Genomic DNA, 25,543 nt, shown 5'->3' with positions numbered 1-25,543 from the left:
AAATAACAAGGTGCCCAAGTCTTTACTAATGTTTCAATAGGGAGAATCTAAATAATTTTTGTATATTTCATTGTGGATTTTCATCATCCATCACAGTGACTGGAACACAGTAGGCCCTGTAGTCACCCAGTTCTCAGGTAATTCTTATCTAACTCTCGTCTTCTCCTTAGTTGGCACTGTGATGTCCCCCATAATATTCTTTTTAATATTGCTGTATCAGTGTTTAACTTGCAGCTTGGTATTTCTGCTGCTGACCTCATGCGTTGGGTTTTTTACCTAATTAAGTGAAAGCAATTCTTTGTAAGAACAGTGCCTCTCTCAGCCTCTTCCCTAAGAGGTTGTGGACAGTGATTTGTCCTCCTGAAATGGGCCAGCTATTCTTTTTTAGGACAAGTTCAAGAAATGTTATCACACAGATGACAGAAGTTTTCTTTGCAGAAACGGCTTTCTCAGCCCTTCATCTGTTCGTAATTAGAACTGACGTGTGATCGGATTTCCTGGTGGTTGACAGTGACGAGACTTTGGTTCTCAAGGAATGTGTTCTTTTCAGCCTGAACTGTTGAAGAATCTTGCTTTCACACCCAGAGCCGCCGACCAGTTCTCTCTTCCCTTCTAGAAATGACGCTGCTCTCCTCCCAGTCTTCATCACCCGTGGCCCCTCCTGGGTCCGTGTACACTGAAAACCCAGAGCAGAGGATGCTGGAGAAAAGAGCCAAGGTGATAGAAGAACTCCTCCAGACGGAAAGAGACTACATTCGGGATCTGGAAATGTGCATCGAGCACATCATGGTGCCCCTGCAGCAGGCACAGGTGGGAGCTGTGAGAGCAAGTTCGCTTTACCGAGAACGTGATTCCCCCAGCCTGGAGCGCTAGGGTGTGGGCGCGTCCACCGCAAGGGTTACTGGTTTGAAATAAACGCCGTATGGCTGCTGCTCTTAACTGCAGGGCCCTGATGTGCCTGTCATCAGCTTAAGCTTTCAGCGTCCTGTCACTTCTCAAGACTACTGTCAACTTGCCAGACTTGCTGCAGTAGCTCCCAGGACATGTCCTGCTTCCGTGGCTCCTAAAGACACTCCTAGGCAGTCTGGGTGGTCACGGCATTGGGACGGTGGCCTAATAATGAAGTCCGGGGATGATGGGTTCGGTGGCTCTCGCACCTGACGGTACAGCGTTTATTCAGGAAACCCTGCCCGTCAGGTGTGTGCCGGCTACTTGTCTAGATGCTGGAGGTAGGGGAAAAAGGTTAACAGCCTCCTGGGGGGATTTATCCTTACTGCTTGTTACTAGACCATCTGGGCCTGGCTTGGGTTTGTACTTCCAGAACACTCACTCCTAAGAACTAGTATAGGAAGTGGGCACTGCCATCGGATTTTGGGTACTGCGTGGGAATTTGTATCCCAACATAATTCGAGACCAGACTGGTAACAGTCCTTTTATTAAGGTAGTGGGGGAGGGGGTCGAGCAGAGAGTAATTGGATCAGGGACAAAGAGTGACACTAGAGATAATGTTGGCATGCTTCTCTCCTGGAATCTTGGTGACAGTGAGTGAAGCTGACTTTGAACAGTTTTGTACCATCCTTGAAGAGATGTTCCTAGTATGAATGGCATGCCATTAATTTCATTTCCATGCATCTTTACGTTTTGTTTCCCTTTCTCAGATACCAAACATCGACTTTGAAGGACTTTTTGGAAATATGCAGATGGTGATTAAGGTCTCAAAGCAGTTATTGGCTGATCTGGAAATCAGCGATGCTGTAGGTATGAGCTCCTGCCATTGCTTCAGAAGCGGCTTCCCCACCCCCCCCACTTTTTGTTAAACTTCACGGGTAGGAGGTAAGGGGTGAAGCAGCCTTGCTGGTTCTAAGTGGGAAAAGGAAGTTCTAGCTACTTAGTTCAGAGGTCACTTGGCCGTCTGCTTCTCCTTTTATCTACAGCCTACTTTGAGTTGCCACAGGATGTTAGCAATAGAAGAGATTTTAGGTGTTGCATAGCGTGAGTTTTCCAGACCGAAGGTTGCAGCCTGTTGGTGGGTCATGAGATCACTAGAGCAAGTTGCACCCGGTATATACTTTTTTCAATAAAATAAAATAGAAAATATCAGAATGTACTCTAAAGAATAAGCACAGCTACAGCTTTTTCACACTCATGTCAACTCTACATATAAGTATACTGAGTCATGATTTAAAATGTTTTCGCTCGTGTGGGTCATTGTTAAGAATGTTTGAAAAACAGTCACCTGTTTTTAATCAACAAAGGAACTGTATTAGTTATCTATTGCCATGTAACAAATTATACCAAAACTTAGCAGCTTTAAATCAGAAACATGTATTATGCCACAGTGCCTGTGGCCCAGGACTCCAGGAGTGGCTTAGCTGGGCAGCTCTGGCTCAGCATCTCTCCTGAGGTGGGGGTCAAGCTGTTGGCCTGGACTACCATCCTCTGGGGCTCACAGATCCACTTCCGAGGAAGCCCACTCAGCTCCTCAGGCCCTCGTTCCTTGCCTTTGAGCGTCTCCATGGACTGTCCTCAGGACATGGCTGCTGGCTTTCCCCAGTGAGTGATCCAAGAGGGACAGAAGGCTCAAGATGGGAGACCCACAGTGTCTTCTCTAACCTGATCTGGATATGACACACTGTCACTTCTGCCATATTCTGTTGGTCACACAGACCAGCTCTGGTACAACGTGGGAAGGGACATCCTACCATTTTGCTGTTTTCCTGGAATCATGGTCACAGGATGCTACCGCAGTTCTAGCCATCCCCCTACACACATGACAACATCCAGCAGAAGGGAGAAGTGACCCTGTGTCATTTAAGAGTGAACAGAGCTTTCCCAGTGCTCCCCTGTCAGCTTTCTCTTTATTTCTCATTGGCCAGAACTGGGTCACGTGCATATGCCTAAGCTGATGACTGAAAAGGAGAATGGGGTCATGATGTTGGCTTACACTAGGCAGTGTTTACCTGACTCACCTGGGAGGGGAACGGACACAGGAAAGCTTTGGCGAGCCACTAGCAAAAGGCAGGTGGGCATGAATTGCATAAGCAGTGTTTGGGGAGGTCAAGTTTATTTTAATATATTTCTTTGTTTTTTATTTTAATATAGTTCTAATTTAACTTATTTTTAATAGATTCCCTTGGCACACAGAAAGTTACAAAGAACTATTTAATGAAAAGGCTCTTACCCATTCCCTAGCCACCAGCTCTTCAAACCAGAAGCACCCAGGGCTATTAGTTTTCTTCCGTTGCCTTCCAGAGAGTTTATTATATACCAGAAATTACATACATATTTTCTCTACCCCGGGCCCCCATCTCCATTTTTTTTTTTAAATCACACAAGTGTTAAGGAATTATTCAAACTGTTCTACACGAAGCCTTCTCCCCCTCCCCCCCAACCCTTAACAATGTACCTTCCAAGCAGTTTTATGAGCCAGGAATAGAAATGGAAAAAGTATACGGAGAGGGGGATAACTCAGCAAAAAAATCAGGATAATGCAGGGTGCTGGCGAAAGCAGCGCGGAACTCGCATTAGTAGTCTGACTGGGGAAGGATTCTAAGTGCAGGCAGGACAGGATTTAGTGAGGGAGGAGAGAATGGGACGTGCTCAGGGCTTGGCTGAGTAAGGAGATGAGAAAAAAGCACCAGGAGACTCTGGGTACGTAGTATTTTAAATTATTTTACACCTATCTCACAGAAAGAAATCTGTTTTACATCGTGACCCATCGTGTGTGTGTGTGTGTGTGTGTGTGTGTGCTTGGACTGTGTCCAGCATTGCCTGAGATTTTCTTTTCTGTGCCATTTTATTTCCCCAAAGTGCTGAATGTGACCCACAAAGTAGATCGCATGACCCATTTATGGGTTGTGACCCCCAGTTTGAAGAACGCTGGAAATTTAGGTGGCGCTTTGCTAGCTGGTCACTGATGTAGAGCTGGGGGCATGGCAGCAGCATGCTCACGACAGTTCTGGGAGGTTCTGGGAATGTCGGTAGGGCAAGGGTACAAAGGAGTAACGTGAGAGAAGATGGCAGGCGGGTATCGGATATAGGGACGTTGGTGGTCAGGGCTCCCAGGGTGGTCCTGAAGGTCAGGAAGGCAGCCAGCCCGGGGCGCCGCCGAGCCTGCTGAGCTGCGGGGACAGGCAGAAGCGAGGCTGCCCTGGGGAGGGCAGCGTGAGTGGGATGTTTGTGAAAAAAGTCCCGTTTCTGTCGCAGAAAGGAACAGTGATTAAAGATGTAGATTTCATATAAATGAAAACTGATCTACGCAAAAACAGAGTGTTCCCTAGGTCAGCGCATGGGGAGCAGAGCAGTTGGGTTCCGTGCGGGGGTTTCTGCCCAGAGCCGCTTGTAGGAAGGGTTAGTAGGGCAGCGCTGAGCGGGGTCATGTTTTAAGAGAGGAGCTCAAGGGCAAGCCGACCTTGATCAGTAGTACAAGCTGAAGCAGGAAGGACCAAGGAATTAGCAGAGGAAGAGCCATTAGGCTGATTATTAGATTTATAGCTACGTTTTGCTGTTTAATGCTTTAGAAGAAGTACACATGTTACTCTGTCACAGATTTGTTGTGTTTTTTTTATATTATAGGTATTTTAATATAATAAACTTCATTTATAGTCCTGTGTATTTAATTCATGCACAAAGAAAAGGTTAGAAACTGCTGCCTCACTGTGGTTTCCCTGGGGCTTGGAGAGTGAGGGGCCCTTACGCTTCTGATCTTCTGTGGGGAGCGCTTGCAGACCCCTTTGCCTGACTGGAAAGGGACTGGAGGCGGTTTCTGGGGCCAGCTGTGTGTATGGTGGGGGGGGGGGAGGCTCTGAAAAATAAATATGTGATGACATGGTTCTCTTAAATTTTGCTTTAAATAAATATAATTCTGAGCTATTTCATGGAAATTATAAATTGGGTAATTAGTCTCATTATCATTTCTTGTGATAGGATTTAACTGATAAATGTTTGGTTATCTACCTCACGTTGAAGCTACTGAGAAGAAAGTTACTAAAAACACTGTATGTTTACGTATATTCTAAAGGGCCTGTGTTTCTCGATCACCGGGACGAGCTTGAGGGAACATACAAGGTTTACTGCCAGAATCACGATGAGGCCATTTCACTGCTGGAAATCTACGAGAAGGATGAGAAGATCCAGAAGCATCTTCAGGACTCCTTGGCAGATCTCAAGTAGGAGTTTTGACCTCACTGCACTTCCATCATAATTCTTTATTCTGCCGTTGAGAACTCAGTCCGTGCATAGGTCTAGACTTCTTGTGACATCTATCTTATTTTAATCATAAATGATATGTTATTAAAGGTCCTGTTATATAACTTGCTCTTCTCTCATCATACTGCCTTTTCCCTTGAAAATCTTCAGTGGCTTCCCGCTTCATATCTGTAGATACAAAGTATTAAATTAGCATTTCAGGTAAGAAGGAGTCAGGGAGATAGTTTGCTCCAAACAAATAAGAGCATAGGTAAAAAGACCCAATTCACTTATTCTTGACCTTCAGGTGAGATTCTCCTGGACTTAGGCAGGTTATAAGGATACAATATATGTCTGAGTAGATCATAGGGAAGTTAGGGGCTTACTAACTTTTTAATGAACTAGATATGCCTCCATAGATATTCATAATTTCCCTTTATCCCATGTGATTTTATTTGTCTGCCCAACTGATAGGCATTAGTAGAACTACTATATCCTGCGAAGAATGTGAAAATCGGCATTTAGCATTACCTCTAAGCAGCTGTCTGTTTTCTTTTCATGCTCGCTGCCCTGTAGGAGCCTGTACACAGAATGGTAAGTCCCTCGCCCTTGATGCACATGCTCATTTCTTTTATTTTCTTCCCTAATAGAGAGAAGCCTAGAAGTAGACCTCCTTTGCTGTATTTTTCTCCATAGTGCTTACCACCAAGTGACACTTGCTACAATGTTTGTTGCCTCTCTCCTTCCTCTACTAAATCCCTAGCACCTACAACAGCACCTGGTATTTATTAGGTGCCCAGAAAATATTTGCTGAATGAATGAAATTGGAAAGGAGGATGAGAGAACAGAGCTATATTTAAGAATCACAAACATTACCAATAGGCCCTATATTACTGACATTTGATTAAAAGTCTCTTTTTCCTTCTCTGTTAGGGGATGCACAAATTACATTAACCTGGGCTCCTTCCTCATCAAACCGGTCCAGAGGGTAATGCGCTACCCACTGCTACTCATGGAGTTGCTGAATTCCACCCCAGAATCCCACCCCGATAAAGGGCCCTTAACCAGTGCAGTCCTTGCAGTCAAGGAAATCAACGTGAACATTAATGAATATAAACGTCGAAAGGACCTGGGTAAGAAAAGCATACTTGCTGAAAAGAATGCTGTCCCCCTCCAGAGAATTATGCCTTCACCAGAGAAGGGCAAGACAGAGGGTGGGTAATAGGGCTCTGCTGTAGAAACGGTGGCAGAATGGGGGGAAATAGGGTAGGAAAAAGCAAGCAATAACATAATGAAAGTACAACCGTGGAATATTGGAAGTAAGGCATCTGTGATCAAACTTGTGGCAATGAGAGTCTTTCCCACGGATACAGAGTGGCTCATTCAGGCACTGGTGATTGCTTTCTCCGCTCGAAGCCTTTTCAACCCGTGCTTAGACTTGTTTTCCTGCATGTCGTGTTGGATGTTTTACTACCTCCACTTAAGTTAGGGCTTTTCCTCCTCTTTCAGAAAACCCCCATTTGCCCAGTCTCTGGGTCACGTGACTCCTCTCTGGTCTGAGCCCCGCCCCCAGCACTGAACTGAACCATTTCTTTTCTCTTTCATCAAACCTCTTATGAGGCTCTAATTTGAACCCTCGATCAGTATAGCATGGTAACCATGCTAAATTGATTGGTTAGTCACATCCTCAAAGAATCTGTAATATAGTATAACCTCTTTCTGTACCTTCTACCCACCACGTCACCCACATTGGTATGCTATGTTGACTGTGCTCTTAAAGCCCTCAGGCCATTTAGTCCTTTGTCTTGGTTCCTATCTCCTTTCTTCTCCCTCTCTCTTTTAAATTTATTTCTTTCATTTATTTTTCTTAAAGATTTTATTTATTTGAGAGAGAGGGAGTGAGAGAGCACAAGGTGGGGAGGGTCAGAGGGAGAAGCAGACTCCCCGCTGAGTGGGGAGCCTGATGTGGGGCTCGATCCCAGGACTCTAGGATCGTGACCTGAGCCGAAGGCAGACACTTAACCGACTGAGCCACCCAGGCACCTTTTAAAATTTAAATTCAGTTAATTAATATATAGTGTATTTTTAGTTTCAGAGGTACAGTTCAGTGATTCATCAGTCTTATATAACACCCAGTGCTCATCACATCACGTGCCCTCCTTAATGCCCATCATCCAGTTACCCTGTCCCCCCACCCCCCACCCCTCCAGCAACCCTCAGTTTGTTTCCCATAGTTAGGAGTCTTTTATGGTTTGTCTCCCTCTCTGATTCTTGTCTCCTAGTATAATGTCTTCATCTCCTGTAACAATAAAGTGTGCCTTTGTAGTGCCACCCAGTCTTGTCCTTGTGACCCTTCTGATGTCTCCTGACTTTTCTAGAGATTGTGCCTAAGATATGACACAGTAGTTGATCACGACTCCTGTATAGCATTTTACTATATGAGACAATTGGATATAAATATCTCATTTGTACACGAGACCATATAAGATGGTCTTATAAAGCAAGTAGTGTTCCTCTCTACATTTTATTGGAGAAGAAAATGAGGCTCAGAGGAGTTAAGTGACTTCTGGAAGGCCACACCTTGATGAAATGACAGACCTGGGCATGGAGCTCAGAGGTTTCCTGGACTCCAAATCTTAGATTCTTCTCTTGACCCCTCTGCTCCCTTTCCTCCTAACCACCTCCAGTCTGTGCCATCTCTGTGCTTCGTCAAGTATCCTGTCTGCCCATAATGGTGATTTCCATTCATGTTTTGTCTCTACTCAGTTATAAGCTCATTGAAACTGAGCACTACCTCTAGTTTGGGTTGTTGATCTCATTTTGTGGCTCATTTTGTAGTCTGTCCATGCTCAGAGAAGGGCTTTCTTGACTCACTCTCTAGTCCTCAAGTACCGAAAGGGTGATGAAGACAGCCTCATGGAGAAAATTTCCAAACTGAACATCCATTCCATCATCAAGAAATCCAACCGCGTTAGCAGTCACCTGAAGCACCTCACTGGCTTTGCTCCACAGGTGAGATTCCCACCCTTGAAGGTTTGGCACATCTTCAGCAACGTTTTAGGGTTTCCACAGGGCAACCTGCATGGTATCGATTGGCATGATTCATCTCTTAGTACCTCTTTCGGTGTTTGCCAGCTGGTGGATGCAGGACCCGGCAGCTGCTATGTATGGGAATCCCCCCTCCCAGCCCTCCACCCTGCCATGGTGAGCGGCTTACAGTGCGTGCAGAGGCAAATCAGGAGGCCAAATTGGTCACCGAATAATAGTTATTGTGGTTTCAGACACCCATGAGGAGCTTGTGGTGTATCTGGGGACACCAAGTCGTAGACATGAAGCTAGAAGGGATTTAAGAGATCACCGTAGTTCGACACAACATGCCACAAATTGAAAAAACGTAAAGGCTGTGAAACTGAGTAATTTGGAAACATCCGAATTGCTGAGGGTGGATCTGGAGTCACCAGGCTTCGTTCTATAGCCTGTAGTCAGTATGTAGTCAGTGGGAAGTAGCAGCTAGAAAACAATCAGCTGCTAAGTGTTGCAGTTTGTTCTCTGTATGCTCTAGTACTTAGGAAAACAGGAGTTGCATGAGAGCAAGTTTCATGCTGACGAGATTTAATCTAAGCCTCAAAGAAAGGGGGTAGTTTGGCACAGGGACAGGGCATACCAGGCAAGGGGACAGCTCGAGCCATGGCACTGGTGGTCACTGGGGACAGGAAGAGAGCATCTGACCAGAGCAAAGCATGTCTTCCCATCAGGAGCAGAGCAAGTAAGGTGTGAAGGCAAGAGAGCCCGGGTGTATTTTGGAGATCTTTCAAGGTCACATAGAGATGTTTAAATTCAATTCATTATGATTTGGGGAAACATCAAAGGCTTAAAATTTAGACAAAAGGTATTTTTAAGTAAGATTCTTTTGCCAATAGGATAGATTGAGGGAGAATCCGGATCTGCTAACAGCACTTGTTTATTTTGAACAGATCAAAGATGAAGCATTTGAAGAAACAGAAAAGAACTTCCGAATGCAAGAAAGATTGATCAAATCTTTTATCCGGGACCTGTCTCTCTACCTTCAGCATATCCGGGTGAGTGAAGGCAGCGCTCTGCTTAGAATCACATAGGGTGTAATTCTGTCCATTTTCCTGCTCGTCAGCATATTATGGGATGGGTGTTGAATAATCTGGACTCAGATGACCACTGTGCCCTGACATACTTGTTACTGGGAGTCCGGTTGTTTATTTAAGAGGTGACAGCATTTGGAAGATGAGCTTCCAAATGAATCCTAGAGCAGCCTGGCTCCTTCCTTCCTCCCGTGGTCACCAACCTTCCCATCACCTTTTTCTTACTGTTTCCTCTGTCCAGTTATTCGTGAAGCACTTGTCACAGTTCAGTTTGTAAAGATCATTTCAAAGATCGAATAATACGATAATGGTTCCCATTGGAGGCACACTTTCTCATAATAATGTTAATTTCCATCAAATTTAGTTGCTGTACGCAAGGCCTCTAAAGTTGTTAGAACCGTGAATAGGTCTGGAGAGCTGGCGGGGCTGAGGAGGTCAGGCGGTTTTTGCTTCATAGTCAGAGGTGGGACTAGACTCCTTTCTGTTTGGGTCTCTCCTTCCCCCATGGGCGTCACAGAATGGTGTTTATGTAAGCATATCATGTACTCCTGTCCCTCACACATGAAAATCTCTTCCTGACAGTTTTCGTAAAAAGAGATCCTCTGCTTTTAAAAAAAAAAAAAAAAATTTTTTTTTTAAATTAAGGAAAATGGTACAAATTCAAAAGGTACCAAAGGAATAAGTAAAAAGTGAAAATAATTCTTCCTCCAACCCGTCTCCTAGGCACCTTCTAGAGACACAGTCTGCATTTATCAGATTCTTCTCTCATCAGAGATAATCGTGTGTGTATGTGTGTATGTGTGGGGGGGAGAGAGAGAGAGATACACACTGTTGAGCATCTTGGGTTTTGCACATAATAGTATTTTGGAAGTCATTCTATACCTCTGCACACAGAACTTTCTTTTTTTTTTTAAACAATTGCACCAGTATGTAATGATATGGATGTGCCATAATATACTTAACTTGTCCCCTATTGATGGACATTTATTTGTTGTTGGCAAACGATTAGATATATTGGCACAAGAATATCCTTGTAGATACATCATTTTCTGATCTATGAGAGTATATCTGAAGACCAGAGTACTGGATTTGCTGAGCCAAATCATACAGCATGTAGACATTGTACCAGGGAAGACTCCCTATCAGTAGTGAATGAAATGATTTCCCCATCCCTTACTAACACACAGTGTTACCAAAATCAAAATGTCTCCTCTTTGCAAGATAGGTTAAAAATGCTATTTGCAGGTAGTTTAAATTTGCATTCCTTATGAATGAAGTTGAGGATATTTTCCTGTCTTTAAGTCATTATATTCCTTTTTCTGTTGATTTGTCTATATTTTGAGGTGCTTATTTATTGATTTGATGATCTTTTTCTTACTGACCTGTAGTACCTCTGTATAGTTGGAGAAAATAGAATAGCCCTTTGTGTATGATAATGGTTTACAACTATTTCTCCCTCAGTTTGTTGACTTTTGAGTTTACTTAAATGTTTTCCTCGTGTAGAAAATTTTTAGGTTTGCATGGTCTGAACTTTTTTATGGCTTCTTAGATCTATGTTATACTTAAAAAGGTCTTTCCTCTTCCAAGGTAATAAGTATCTCCCAGGTTTTAGTATTTTTATTATTTCATTTTTTAAAGTTGAAGTCATTGATCTAGCTGGAATTTAGTGTATAAGATTGAGGTAGGGATCCAGTGTGATTTTTTTTTTTTTACCTGCTTTTCCAATTGTCATAATTTATTAAAAAATCCCCATGATTTGAAATGCCCCCTACATTTCCCACATGCCCTTGAATAGCAAAACTCTTTCCCTTCATGTTTTAAGTATATAATTAGGTAAAAATTAGGGTTTATAAAACTTTTTAAGAGCACATTGGCTTAAAGTGAGAGATTTGGCAAAAACAATGTTGATACAACTCCCAAGTGTATTCCCTGGTCTAGGACATTCCCTTACAATTAATTCCTCTACTTTCGATACCCTCCTATTGGGTGTTTTCTCCCCATGTTTTCTAAATGTGTAGCAAGCATATACCTGACTCCCCAGCTCTTAAAAGGACTATCGCCACAGTAGTGCGTGGGCCATAATGGAACATGGACAGCCATTTGATGGGCAGGTCAGTTTGGTTCTGATAGCTAACCAGAAATGAAGGAAGAAGATGTTGAACAGTTTCATCACTGACATAAAGTGAAAAGCCCTGCCAAATAAAATTAGCTGGATCCACTGAGAGAGAGCGAGCTGTCAAGAACATAAGCTGAGGGACATTGACTGTACTTTGGTATCTGCATTGATGTGTGGACTACTATTTGAGACTTCACGACATTTTTTTTTAAAGAATATAAGAGGACATCACATTTCACATTCATTCTTCCACTCAGGAGGAATTAGGAAGATGACACAATTTATCCTTCTGACAAAACACGATGTCTACACATACAGGCATAGGACTTAAAGACAAGAGATCTGCCAATGTCATAAAATAAAATGTCGTAAAATCAAACCAATGAATGAGGCACTGATGTATTTTGCTTAGGGACTTCATTTGCCCTTGAAATATATGAATGGAGTTTTGGGTACCTTTAGATTTTATTTGGATTAATAGCGAAATAATGGGTATTCCCCTAACTTAAACTAAAGAAGGTGAGAACCCAGCGTTGTTTAAGTAGCCAGAGAAAACAGCCTGGGGTTTAAAACCTGTCAGGATCCGTCCAGAAGAGTTTACTGTGCATTCACTTACTTATTCATTTAGTCAGCAAATGATAATTGAGTCAGCGAACAACACAGACAAAAATCCCTGCCCTCCGGGAGTTTACATGTTATTAGGGGGTTGCGGGAGGGGATAGAGACAGTGTGCAAACGTTAGTAAGTTATGTTGTCTGCAGTGACAAAGGACAGAGCAGTCAGGTGCGCCTGAGTGCAGGAAGGGGGTCGTGGCCAGCTGTCTTTGAGATGGTGACAGCATGAGCCGACACTTGTAGGAGAGGTGATCACTCATTATCATCATCCTGCAGGAATCATCTTGACTCAAATTAGGAACATAAAGAAATGCTAAAGAGCCTATAAAACCCCTCACCATTTTTTTCTATAAGCAAGAGTCTTAGGCTTTTCTCTGTTCCTCATAAATCCTAGTTTATGAGAATGTGCTTATTTCAAAGCTAAAATACTGCGCTAGAAAGAGAATTTTTAATTATGGGCCCCTTTTGTCCCATTCTGCTATCCAGGATGAATGGTGACGGCTAGAAGGTTCTGTCTGACTGCATTTGTTTCTAACCGGCTCTAGGAATCGGCGTGTGTGAAAGTGGTGGCTGCCGTGAGCATGTGGGACGTGTGCATGGAGAAGGGACACAGAGACTTGGAGCAGTTCGAGAAGGTGCATCGCTACATCAGTGACCAGCTCTTCACACATTTCGTAAGTGACTCTCTTTTTTTTTTTAAAGATTTATTTATTTATTTGAGAGAGCGAGAATGAGAGAGAGTACATGAGAGGGGGGAGGGTCAGAGGGAGAAGAAGGCTCCTCGCCGAGCAGGGAGCCCGATGCGGGACTCGATCCCGGGACTCCAGGATCATGACCTGAGCCGAAGGCAGTCGCTTAACCAACTGAGCCACCCAGGCGCCCCATAAGTGACTCTTTCTTCCACCCTCTTTTCATAGGGTGGCCTTCTTCCTGGGGTTCTCGGACATCCAGGTTGTGGAAAAGTTAATCCCACAGAAGACCTGCCATGTGCATCAGGAATACCAGTCATCCTCTAGCTCTATCCATATTGGGGTTTTATATTCAGAATAATGGCTTTTAATTGGTTAAAAGGACAGGTTGGGCCTCTGTTATTCAAAGAGATTTTTTATAGCTTGTGATCAGTCTAGTTTGAAGAGACAGAGGAAAACTGGGAAATTTCATCTGGTATCACTGTTGACAACTCTGATGAAAGAAAACAACTATAGGAGTACTAACTTAGAAAGGAATATTTAGTAGTTTCGAAGTTAACCAATGGATCTTTGAGATGGCATGTGCTTCCTTATAAAGACAGTACTAAAGGTCAAATTGTTCTGGCAATTCTAAACATAGATGTGGAATTGTTTGATGATGAGGAGAAAGAGATGAGTGGGGTTTGAAGGTTTCTTGGAAATTTTTGGGTGGCTTGAGGCTGAAGAAAGCATTTATTCACACTTGGGGAACTTACAGGTGTTCTAACAACAGCATCTTACTAAAAGTAATGTACCAAGTACCTATTTATGTTCTTTATGTGGCAGTATCCTGCCCCTCAATGTCTGTCCTTCTAAACAAAGAGAAAACAAAGAGAAAAATCTTTTGAAAAGTAGAAACAGGTGTTAACAAGTAGTTATGATTAGAAAAGGTATTATGGGTGTACAAAAGCTTCTCTACCTCAAGCCATGTAGACCTGTGCACGTAAGAGGTGATACCGGACAAACTGTCCCATTATCAACTATGGAGCTCAGGTGAGCCCAGCATATTTTGCAGACTCTTTGGCATGTGCATATGATTGGTGAAGGTTTTAAATTGAGAAGTTTCGTAAGATGTGTGAGTCCATCTGGTGCTGGGTAAGTAGAACGCCGTTGGATCTGCATGGGTTTAGCTTGTGCGCTGGGAGCAAAGCAGGTGGTACAGGGTATCACAAATCAGCCTGAAGGGTATTTCAGAGAAGGACAAATATATGCGGTGACGGGTGCGGGTGTTCACTGGACTTACCGTGGTGATGGTTCTGCAATATATACAAATACTGAATCATTATGTTGTATGTACACCTGAACCTGATGTTATGTCTGTTATTTCCCAATTAAAAACCATAAATATGGGATACGGGACAACTGAGCCACGTGATTTTCTTGTCCCCACAGAAGGAGAGGACAGAGCGGCTTGTCATCTCTCCCCTCAATCAGCTGCTGAGCATGTTCACAGGGCCCCACAAGCTGGTGCAGAAACGCTTCGATAAGCTTCTGGACTTCTACAACTGCACGGAACGGGCAGAGAAGCTAAAGGACAAGAAGACTCTGGAGGAGCTGCAGTCGGCCCGGAACAACTACGAGGCCCTGAACGCGCAGCTGCTGGACGAGCTGCCCAAGTTCCAGCAGTTCGCCCAGGGGCTCTTCACCAACTGCGTACACGGCTACGCCGAGGCCCACTGCGACTTCGTGCGCCGGGCGCTGGAGCAGCTGAAGCCGCTGCTGTCGGTGCGTGTGTCCGGCCGTCCCTCTGTTCGTCCATCCCTCCATCTGCCCCTCTGCCCGTCTCTCCGCCCGTCTGTCCCTCCGTGCATCCCTCCGTGCATCCCTCCGGCCGTCCATCCCTCCGGCCGACCCTCCGTCTTCCCCTCCGCCCGTCCGTCCCTCCGTCTGTCAGTCCATCTGTCCATCGTCCCTCTGGCCGACCCTCCGTGTGTCCCTCCACCCGTCCGGCTGACCTTCCGCCCGACCCTCCGTCTGTCCCTCTGCCCGTCCATCCCTCCATCTGTCCCTCCGCCCCTCCCTCCAGCCGCCCCTTCGCCCCCCGCCCCCGCGGAGGAGTCTCCGAGGCTCTCCTGGTGTCTTTCTGGGAGTGCGCATTTGGGTTGCTTGAGAAACTCTTCGCACTAGAGATTAAATGGGTCCTTGGTCAAGCCCCTCCGAATCTCCGTCCCTTGCCGGTGCCTGTGGCTTCTAAGCCCAGCTCCCCCCCGCCCCGCCCCTGCCGGGTGGCCCGCCTGCGGTCGTGCCCAGTAACCCGCCCATAACGGGGAGCTGGGGGACAGGGAGCTGAGCCCGAGCCGCCCGTCAGGCCTGCGGGCTTGCGTCATCTCTCTCCTCTCTCTCTCTGCCCTGCCCGCCGACTCCAGTCACTTAAAGTCGCCGGCAGAGAGGGGAACCTTACCACCGTCTTCCATGAGGAGCACAGCAGGGTCCTGCAGCAGCTCCAGGTTTTCACCTTCTTCCCAGAGTCGCTTCCGGCTGCCAGGAAGCCGTTCGAGAGGAAGACCGCGGACCGTCCGGCGGCCCGGAAGCCGCTGCTGGGGCTGGTGAGTGGGGGGCCGCACGGGGGGCTTGGGGGAGAGTGGGGACTGTGGCGGCTCAGGCCCGGCCCGGAGGGGGACTTGCCCCGTGTCGCGGGCAGGCCGCTTAGCCTCCTGCCGTCTCCAGGACCCGGTATCGTGCTTACATCATCGAGCTCTTACCAGGTTCAAAGGAGTTCATATGGTGAAGCACTTAGAAATTACCTGGCACATGGTGAGCACCGTACAGATAAGCTATCATGGCTACCAGTGATGCACCCAGCTCTGTCCACAGATGAGCAGCTTCACAGGAGTTTTAGTATCTTATAATAATGCCGAATAAAGGTCATGGAGTTCCCTCATCTGTCCCGGGCTCCTTCTCTCAGTATTCCCGCGCATCACGGCTGCTAAGGCTAGGGACTGCCAGTAGCTTTTTCACACTCGATATGCACCTCAAAATACCTTCTGAAAAGCCTTCTCAGATTTTAGTCTGTACAGTGAATGCAGTTCCTGAAGGATTCATATTAATACTTTGACCAGTTAATTAAGGAAACTCATTTAAGGGTATGTCAATTTTGCCAGGCTTCCCCGTGTTGGATCATGTACTGGAAAAGGTAATTATCTGGGGTGCCAGGGTGGCTCAGTCTGCTGGGCATCTGCCTTTGGCTCGGGTTATGAACCCGGGGTCCTAGGATCAGACCCCGAGTCGGGCTCCCCGCTCAGTGGGAATCTGCTTCTCCCTCTCCCTCTGTCTGCCGCTCCCCCTGCTTGTGTGCGCTCACTTCACTTGCTCACTCTCTGTCAAATAAATAAAATCTTTAAAAAAAAAAAAAAAAAAAGGAGAAAGAAAAGGTAATTATCTGATACATGGCCAAACCGTTCATGGCTGACTGCTTTCTTACCTGGAGTTACATTCTTTTAGAACTCAATTTTTCCGTATTTTGAGAAGTCGAGGCCACAATTGAAAAGGTTATTGATCTCTGTTTACAACATTTTGCTCCATATAATCTCATAGACATTAATTTATATTAGCTTGAAAGGGAGAATCAAATTTATTATTACTTTTATTTTTTATAATTTTTACGAATGGTAATTGTTTTTTGTTTTTTGGGTTTTTTTTTTAAGGTTTTATTTATTTATTTGAGACAGAGAGAATGAGAGAGAGAGAGCACATGAGAGGGGGGAGGGTCAGAGGGAGAACCAGGCTCCCTGCCGAGCAGAGAGCCCGATGCGGGACTCGATCCAGGGACTCCAGGATCATGACCTGAGCCGAAGGCAGTCGCTTAACCAACTGAGCCACCCAGGTGCCCGAATGGTAATTGTTTTTATAGATGGGGAAGTCAAGATAAAGAAAGTCTCAGTTTTTTCAATTCATATAGCAAAATAGAAGAAGATCTTGTAATATTACTTAGATATTTTGACTCTTTTGGTGGTACTCTTTTTGGAAGATTTTATTTTTAAGTAATCTCTACACCCAATGTGGGGCTTGAACTCACAACCCCGAGATCAGGAGTCACGCGCTTTACCATCTGGGCCAGCCAGGTGCCCCACGTGGCACTTTAATCACATTTTTTGGTCACAAGATAAACAGATGTGAAACTAAGTGTGTGTTAAATTTTCTTAATAGCTACCAAGGCACTAAAACATGAACTAAGATCATGATTTTTACCCAGCCACATGGACTGACTCAGGCACAAAAACATCCAAAGGGAGTAGCGAGTGGCTGGCTGTCATTGCCCCCATTTCTGAGACTCAGACTGTGAGTTGGGATTATATATGGCCGCTGGGCTGGTGGCCAGGGAGGGCTTTTGTTGATTGCATCCCTTGTGTTGCCTTTCAGCCAAGTTACATGCTACAGTCGGAAGAACTCCGGGCCTCCCTTCTGGCAAGGTATCCCCCTGAAAAACTCTTCCAAGCAGAACGGAACTTCAATGCAGCTCAAGACTTAGATGTCTCACTTCTGGAAGGTGACCTGGTGGGCGTAATCAAAAAAAAGGACCCCATGGGCAGTCAGAACCGCTGGCTGATTGACAATGGAGGTAGGAATGCTACACCTCAGATTACTCTTAACTTTGAATGAGGAAAAAGTTATTTCTGGCTGTACCCGAATCCTGTCTAGGCCAAAAAAAAAAAAAAAAAAAGGTCTTTGATTAAAGGGGAAAATAACCTTACAAGTTCTATCCATCTTGGGAGAGTGTAGTGCCCAAGTCATTACCAAAACAAAACCTGTCTTTGGTTTTCGTTTTATTTGTACAAATTCCAGAGAGGGCTCCATTTCTTACCTTGCAGGATCTTGCCATGCTTTACAGCTCTTCCAGGCCGTGCTTACTGGGGCCTGAGTCCTCTCAACCTGTTCTAAGAGAACCCCAAAATAAGCTGCCCTCTTCCAAGCTCTGTAAATGGGTTTTGAGAGTGTGTGAATTTAAAACTTGTAAGAAAGGATTTTTTGTTTGCTTTTTGAGTTTTTTGTTCCATAATGGTTTTACCTCATGACTGGGAATGATTTTAAAAATAGCTTATAGCTTTTTCTAGTGGGGGGGGCTTGGGGAGGGTTGTTGGGTACAGAATTTAAAGAAAAGTAACAAGAATAATAATCCATGTAATTTCTCCCCGATTCCAAAAATCCAGAAAGCTCTGAAAAACAAAGGGCTTTTTTTCCAGAACTCATTTGCCAGAACCTTCCCTGATCTGAACTTATTTAGTAGCAAAATCCAAGCAAAGTGTTATGAAGCTGTTTATAATTGTTACTCCTCTCTTTTGATGTGAATAGTCATACATTATAGAAACATTAATGGGTTTAATTTTGAGGCAGTGACCCAGACCCTGCTGGGGATGTCATGCCAAAAACCGTATAGTACTTGATTACTTTTCCCAAATTCAGAAAGTCTGAATTCCAAAATCCATCTGGCCCTCAGCATTTTAAATAAGCATTTTAAATAAGGACTGTGGGCCTATACAATAAACATCTCTGTTCACACTACTGGAATGGAAAATTGTGCCATTCTCAGTTTGAAAGTATTTTGTGACTCCCATCACCCCCATCCCTTCCCGCTTACCCAAAAGAATGGAGATTGGCAGTGGGGAAGGAAAGCAAGGATGGAGGGTGATGGGCAGGGGAAGCCGCTGATGGGTTCACAGAAGGACTCCTAGTAACGATCCAGGCTCTTCAAGAAGCTGTTCTACCCTTGGGGCTTTTACCTACACCATCCTGGTGAGTGGTGGCAGGAAGCCCACAATATTAGGATCAGCTGTTAGACCCTCTACTCCTCACCATCTGCCCAGCCCCCCCCCCTCCCCCATTCAGCAGATGTAACAGAAGTGTTTTTAGGTACAGAAAATACATTGAAGATGAAGACGGAGATGGCCCTTGCTCGCATGAAGGTTACCTGCTCTGGGTCCCTGCCTTCACAGATACTTCTTTCTTAATAGTATCAAAAAATGTTCCCGTGGATCAAGGATTTCAGTCTTTTATGTTTAAAAGTTTGAGCTGAGGGCCCTCTCTGTCATCATCTTAGGCAATTTATTAAAGTGATCATGTGCTGTGCGTGTGTTGTGTACATACTAACCCCTACAAACCGCTTCCTACCTTAGACTGTTCTCACGATATGCCCACCACGTTCCCAGACCAGAAGCAGAGATTCAAGTGCTCTGGATGGCAAAAGGGCCAGCGGCCATCTCTGAGGGGCAGAATCCCTTTTTCCATCCTCAGTGTATCTGAACACATCCTTAGTTAAGTCTCTCCTAGCCTTTGTTTCCATGATGCAGATATCCTGTTAAATTTTCTTCACATGCTCATTCTCAAACCCAGGGCCATTTTTTTACTGTCCCCTTGACTCTCCGCAGGGGCTCGCGTCCCTCACGTGTTAGGCGGTCAGTTAGGCCAGGCGATTAGGTGCTGCCAGGTAGCCACAGAGTTGCGTCTGCACCCACCCACGGTGTCCCCTGGGATTGAGGGTCTCATCTTTTTTGTCCCTAGGCATCTTGTTTTGTGTCTCTCACTACTGACCTAGCTTTTCAACCATAGTTTTTTCTCTGTTGACTCCGCCCGCCATCCCTTCCATTAAAAGCCCTTCGTGTTGATTTTTCCGCCCCGTAGTCAGCACAGGCTTTGTGTACAGCTCCTTCCTGAAGCCCTACAATGCCCGCCGCAGCCAGTCCGACGCCTTCCTTGGCAGCCACTCCTCCACCGAGTCGGAGCCCGGCGGCTCCTCTCCCGGGTTCCCACAGCAGAACTGCAGCAGCACCTTGACCTTCAATCCCAGCAGCATGGCTGTGTCCTTCAGCTCAGGGTCTTGTCAGAAACAGCCTCAAGATGCCACTTCATTGAAGGAACCGGACCAAGAAACTGCCAGTGCATCCTTAAACTTGGGTTGTTCGGAGAGCAGTCCTTCCAGATGCCCCACAGACCCAGATTCCAGCTCCCAGCCCAGGTCATGGGATTTTCCGGAGGCATCCAGAGACATTCACCAGCCCGCCCCTGCCCTCAGGAGCTCCAGAAACTCGAGGCATCCAGAAACGGTTGGTCACTCCCTACCAGGGCGAAATGGGCAGGGAAAAGACCTCATGAAAGGGTGCACGAGAACGACCCAGTGTTTGGAAGACAAAAATGAAGAACCAGAAAGCAGGGAGGCAGAAGGCAACCAGGTAAGTGCTCCCTGGTCTCGAGTGTTGGGTGGTAGGTGTAGGAGTGGGGGAGTCCGAGGCACGAGTCCAGTCCCAGGGCCTGGGTGGTGATCGGGACTGAGCTCACGGACAAGTCTTAGAAAGCCCACATGGAAACTCGCTCTAAGAGTGAGCACCTCCAGGGCGCCTGGGTGGCTCAGTCGTTAAGCGTCTGCCTTCAGCTCAGGTCGTGATCCCAGCGTCCTGGGATCGAGCCCCACATCCGGCTCCCTGCTCAGCGGGAAGCCTGCTTCTCCCTCTCCTGCTCCCCCTGCTTGTGTTCCCGCTCTCGCAATCTCTCTCTCTCTGTCAAATAAATAAAAAAAATCTTAAAAAAAAAAAAGAGTGAGCACCTCCACACCTTCTGGACACTTTCTTTTTTTTTTTTTTAAAGATTATTTATTTATTTATTTATTAGAGAGTGAGCAGGAGAGAAACAGCATGAGAGGGGAGAGGGTCAGAGGGAGAAGCAGGCTCCCCGCTGAGCCGGGAGCCCGATGTGGGACTCGATCCCAGGACCCTGGGATCATGACCTGAGCTGAAGGCAGTCGCTTAACCAACTGAGCCACCCAGGCGCCCTTCTGGGCACTTTCTTTGGCTGACACCTTGCAGGCTATTTCTGGGCCCTTCTGCAGTGTCACTGGGCATTTACAAGGTGTTATATTGGCCTTTTCCACTCTGCCAGCTCATAATTCCTCATTGTATAAAGTCTGCCGTTTATCCCATCTATTTAGTTTTTTATTTATTTATTTATTTTTATTTTATATTTTTTCCCCCTGGACTTTAGAAATAACATTCTGACTCTGTTTCAGTTTTTCTATTCTTTTTATAATGGCCTATTTTTGTCTTATGAATTTGAATATAGCTTTTGTATCTTGAGCATATTAAACCTACCTATTTTAAAGTCACTTTCACATTCACGGCTCAGGAACCCTTGGTTCACCCACTTGTTCCCTTTGCTCCCTCTTGCAGCAGGGAGTTTCCATGGGTGTCTTATACCGTCTGTCTGTGAGCTCATCTCCAGCAGGGTTGCCTTTGAGAGACTCAGACATGTCCTGGGTTGTGCAGGTATTTGCCTCTGCCAAGCTCGGGATTCCAAAAGGCCAGTTTTCACACGAGCTTCTCAGCTCAGTCTCTGTGCCACATTCCTCAGAGCTACAGATGAGCATAGGGCATGCCTGTTCCTCTGGTGATTCTGTTACTACCCACTGCCCAGGACAGACATCCAAGTTCTGCTCCCATCAGTGGACACTTTTTCTAGACATGTGGAAGGAGAAGATGGCTCTTTTTTCAATTCTGATTTTGTTTAAAAAGCTCACTTCTAGCTTCATTGACTCCTCCAAGTCCTAAGAGTTTGTTTTCATCCTTGTGCCCCCATGGGCCTCATGGCTTCCCCTCCCAATCACTGAACATGACCCGTCTGCCATATTGACTGAAGGTTCCTTCTTCCACTTTTTAAGGCAACTCTGAAAAGAGTAAAAGGATATGAATTTTGGTTTTCTTTGAATCTGCCCTGTTCATTATGGTAGCCACCAACCCTATGTAGCTATTTAAGTTAGTTAAAATTAAATAAAATTTGGGGCGCCTGGGTGGCTCAGTCGTTAAGCGTCTGCCTTCGGCTCAGGTCATGATCCCAGCGTCCTGGGATCAAGCCCCGCATCGGGCTCCCTGTTCCGCGGGAAGCCTGCTTCTCGCTCTCCTACTCCCCCTGCTTGTGTTCCCTCTCTCGCTGTGTCTCTCTCTGTCAAAAAATAAATAAAATCTTAAAAAAAAATTAAATAAAAGTTAAAGTTAAGTGCCTCATTCTTCCTGGCCATACTTCAAGTGCTTGATAGCCACATGTGGCTAGAGGCTGCCATATTGGGTAGCGCAGGCATAGAACATTCCTATCACCATATAGGAAGTTCTGCTGGACAGTATTGCTCCAAGCAGTTTCCTGTTTCCCAACTCACTTTCTCTCCCTCCCACAGGTCTATTTTGCTGTCTATACCTTCAAGGCACGGAACCCAAATGAGCTGAGTGTGTTAGCCAATCAGAGACTCAAGATCCTGGAGTTTAAAGATGTTACGGGAAATACAGAGTGGTGGTTAGCCGAAGTTAATGGGAAGAAAGGCTATGTTCCATCCAATTATATCCGCAAAACTGAATATACCTGAGCCTATTCCCTCTCCCGTTTAACCTTGCTGCCTTCACTTCCTTCTGCTGAAGGGTTCTGGTGGCCCTCCAAGAGGGCACCTGCTCCTGGGACACCGGCCCCGTCTGCATTGTTTAACCAACCACGGCACGGCACAGGGCACAGGATGAGTCTTGTTTCCTGACATTGGGTTGTCAACTTTGATGCTCACTAGACTTTCTAGAATTTTAAATGGACCCTGGGGCTTGTGAATGATTCTGTGACCATGAGAAGAAAGGCAAGTCTTGGGTCAGCCTTTGGAAATGAGAAATTTCCAATGGGAAGACCAGTATCGGATATATGCTGGAAGCTGTGCTCCAGCATGAGAAGATGTTGGCGTGGGTTGTACCATACTGAGTTTGGGGCAGTCCCATGCTCCACGAAACTGACTTGGATGAAGAGAATTTTCTGGGAGCCCTTTTAGACTGCGCCTCTGCACGTGGCAAGAAGTTTGTTGAGAATGTACCAAATCTGGTGTTTTAACGCTTCAGTGTTTGGCACACATTCACACATACACACCCACCCCTAATTTCTAAAAGTCCCTAAAACACTATCATCTGTAATCTTATTTATTTCAAATACTGCATTTCCAGATCGGCTAGGCAAAATTCAATAGCGTTCTCTTTTTTAAAAGTGTTCAGGGTCTTTACTTCCCTTCAGTCTTTCTATGAATGGGTCTCTTCCCTTTGAGGTTTACAACCTTCTGCCCCTTTCTAACAGTCACCTCTGCTTTATCGAGTCCGTGTGTGATGTCTTCTGGCCCTTCACCTGCAACCCAATAACTGATAGCTTTTCCTAGGAGAACAAGATCAGAGCTCCAGCCACCCCATGGAAAGAGCTCGCCCTACAGTAAGCTGAAACCAATCTGGCCTGGTGGAAGATGGGATGCCTTTCTCCTTCATCCACACTACTGTCCACAGATGCAGAAAGCATAATGCTCGTGTATTGTGTGAGTGAGAAGCAGTCCCAGAGGTAGCTTATCCAAGACTTGGAAATCAGCATTTTCTGTTTCACCACTAACCTCCATGCTTCAGGGACCGTAGTCTAAGCCAAACAGATCCTAAAGTGCCTGCTCGTCCCTCCCTCTTGCCTCAGGAAGATCTTCGCTAATCCTTACACAAAGAATCTCCCCCTGAAAATTCTATTTAAGCAGGGCTCTTATTCTTAAGGTCTTCCCCAGATATGAAGCCTACCTTGGAATAGAAAACTATGAATTTTGCCTTAAGAAAGTGAATTAAGAACACCTTACAGCCCCTGCTCCTTCAAGTGCACCTTTGGTCTTAAAATCCGGATGAGCGGGGAGACACCTGTGGGACCCCTTAGCCCTGTGTGTCTGCGGGTTGGTCAAAAGGCAGCAACGCGAGTCTCCTGTGAACAGTGTTTATATTTAGAGATGTTTATATTTAAGTAGTTATTTTATAAATAAAGGCATTTCTAAGGGCCATGAGTATGTTTTCTTGATTTCCGTCCACGTGTTTAGCTTGAACCTTATCGGATTTCTGAGGGTACCTTTTGGACAATTCAAAAACGATGGTAAGAAAATAGGGGAGGCTAACTGAAGATATTCAAGTCAAAAATTCATTTTGTCAAATATAATTTCAACAGAATGACTGTCCCCTCAAAAGATGCCTATGCTGCAGGTGGTTGCCTGTGTATCTTCAGCTGTTTTATACTATAAAAATCCTAGCACAACGGAAGAACTGAAGGCTCTAAACTGGAGTCCCTACAAGGTAAGTACTTTGCTGGTACCACAGAGGTGGAAACTGATGCCCTAGAGGTGAAGTAACAAGGCCTGGAGTAGCTGCTGGGTGGGGGTGAGATCGGGAGGGGGAGAAGTAGCAGGAGCCCTGGCCGTTGTGGGGAGGCGGGGGGGGGGGGGGGGGACTGTGAAGCAACTGCCTGATACTGTGAAGGGGGAGAAAACATGACAGAATAGGTGGACTCTGAGGAAAAGAAATTTATCGATCAGCCAGGCCAACTCTTATTTTATGGACGAGGACAATGGGATCTAGTGACATTGTGACTTCCTCGAGCCACACATCAAGTTTTTGATGGATCCTGAATTGAAACTTGGGTCTCGGGTTTTCTGGCTGAGTCTTTCCACCTTGTTCTGGAGCCAGACTGTCTGGCTTCAGACACTTACGAGCTTTGTGACTTGGGCAACTTACCCAACCTATTCTTCAGCTTCCTCATCTAGAGGAGATAGTCGTACCACCAGCACCATGGGTTGTTGTATGGATTGAATGAGTTAGTACGTGGAGAGTGCTAGAACACTGCCTGATGCAGAGTAATAAATTGGCGAGCCTTGAGGTCCAAGTCAAGGAATTTAGATTTGATGAGTCTGGTAATAAGAAACTGGTAGGTTCTTAAATGGATTGCCTGTTTTAGGAAAGCTAAATGTTAACAGGATGATTGAGAGGAAGGACAGATCAAAGGCAGGAAAATCTAATTAGTTGGAAAAAAGTTAACTGCTTTGGGCATCAGATTGCTTGAGAGTGGAAAAAAGCATCCTATAAATACTATGAAATTGAAGAAACGGGATCACTGGCAAAAGGGAGGTCACTGGGGTGGGAGCGGGTTTATGTTTTAAACACTAGATGTCTGCTTGTCTTGCACCTGCAAGTGTGGCCTTCAGCCCAGTGGCAAAACTATAACCTGGGAGCTGCTGGAAACGCAGGCCCCTCCCAGGCATCCCAGGGCTCAAGATCCTGATATGATTTGTGTGTACATCAAAGTTTGAGAACCATCTGTCAAGGCAATTTTTTTTTTTTTTAAAGATTTTATTTACTTGCTTGAGAGAGAGAGAGACGGAGAGGGAGAAGCAGACTCCCTGCTAAGCATGGAGCCGGATGTGGGACTCGATCCCAGGACCCTGAGATCATGACCCGAGCTGAAGAGGTGAACGTAGATGCTTAACTGAGCCACCCAGGTGCCCCCAAGGCAATTTTTTAAATGGAACTTTCTACTGTCAGAATTACAAAACCCATGGAAGGAAAGGGTATCAGATGTTTCAGACACAATAGAAGGAAATGTTATTGAAGAAAATTTCTAAATCCGATTTGTCTGGTTGCTTCATCTTGTGAATTTTCTCCCTTTCCTGCCTGGAAGTAGCTGTTCAGTTGTGCTTTTATCCAAGAGTCCTAGGAGAACGGAGCAGTGGTGGGGATAGCCATCTATAAAGTCTAGATTTCTGGCTTTCATCTCAAGATTATTGTGAGAACCAAATAAGATGACACATGTAAATTTTTGTGCAGTGTGAACTCTAGGAGTACATGGTTCTAATAAGGGTTGAATTTTGTGTCACCCTGTTTTAATTAGTTGCAAAGCTAGGACTCTGCTTATGTGGGTTTTGTTTCAGGATCAGGAATACAAACCGGCCCTAGAAGAACACAGTTGTTTCACGTGGAGAACCTTAGCCCAGAGGACCAA

General features: G+C 45.4%; 1 protein-coding gene across 6 annotated transcripts in view; it reads left to right on the top strand.

The window, feature by feature from the left end:
• The window catches only part of DNMBP (dynamin binding protein), a 120,448-nt gene extending 96,745 nt beyond the window's left edge, over positions 1-23,703 (top strand). For 4 of the 6 annotated variants that reach the window (XM_035026978.1, XM_035026970.1, XM_035026961.1 and 1 more), the window contains 13 exons: positions 617-810; positions 1,659-1,758; positions 5,021-5,168; positions 5,764-5,781; positions 6,121-6,320; positions 8,069-8,199; positions 9,162-9,266; positions 12,578-12,706; positions 14,153-14,485; positions 15,127-15,306; positions 17,120-17,318; positions 19,376-19,923; positions 21,912-23,554. In XM_035026978.1, coding sequence (XP_034882869.1) covers positions 617-810; positions 1,659-1,758; positions 5,021-5,168; positions 5,764-5,781; positions 6,121-6,320; positions 8,069-8,199; positions 9,162-9,266; positions 12,578-12,706; positions 14,153-14,485; positions 15,127-15,306; positions 17,120-17,318; positions 19,376-19,923; positions 21,912-22,097 — 2,471 coding nt within the window. In that variant the 3' untranslated portion in view covers positions 22,098-23,554. Of the gene's footprint in view, positions 1-616; positions 811-1,658; positions 1,759-5,020; positions 5,169-5,763; positions 5,782-6,120; positions 6,321-8,068; positions 8,200-9,161; positions 9,267-12,577; positions 12,707-14,152; positions 14,486-15,126; positions 15,307-17,119; positions 17,319-19,375; positions 19,924-21,911 lie in introns of all 6 variants that reach the window. The other 2 variants (XM_035026996.1, XM_035026987.1) reach the window with 2 other exon arrangements.
• The last annotated feature ends 1,840 nt before the right edge of the window (positions 23,704-25,543 follow it).

The sequence above is a fragment of the Mirounga leonina genome, unplaced genomic scaffold (genome assembly GCF_011800145.1).
Source record: "Mirounga leonina isolate KUSES-001 unplaced genomic scaffold, KU_Mleo_1.0 Mir_114, whole genome shotgun sequence".
Classification (NCBI taxonomy): Eukaryota; Metazoa; Chordata; class Mammalia; order Carnivora; family Phocidae; genus Mirounga; species Mirounga leonina.
This window is presented reverse-complemented; position numbering and strand designations above follow the sequence as displayed.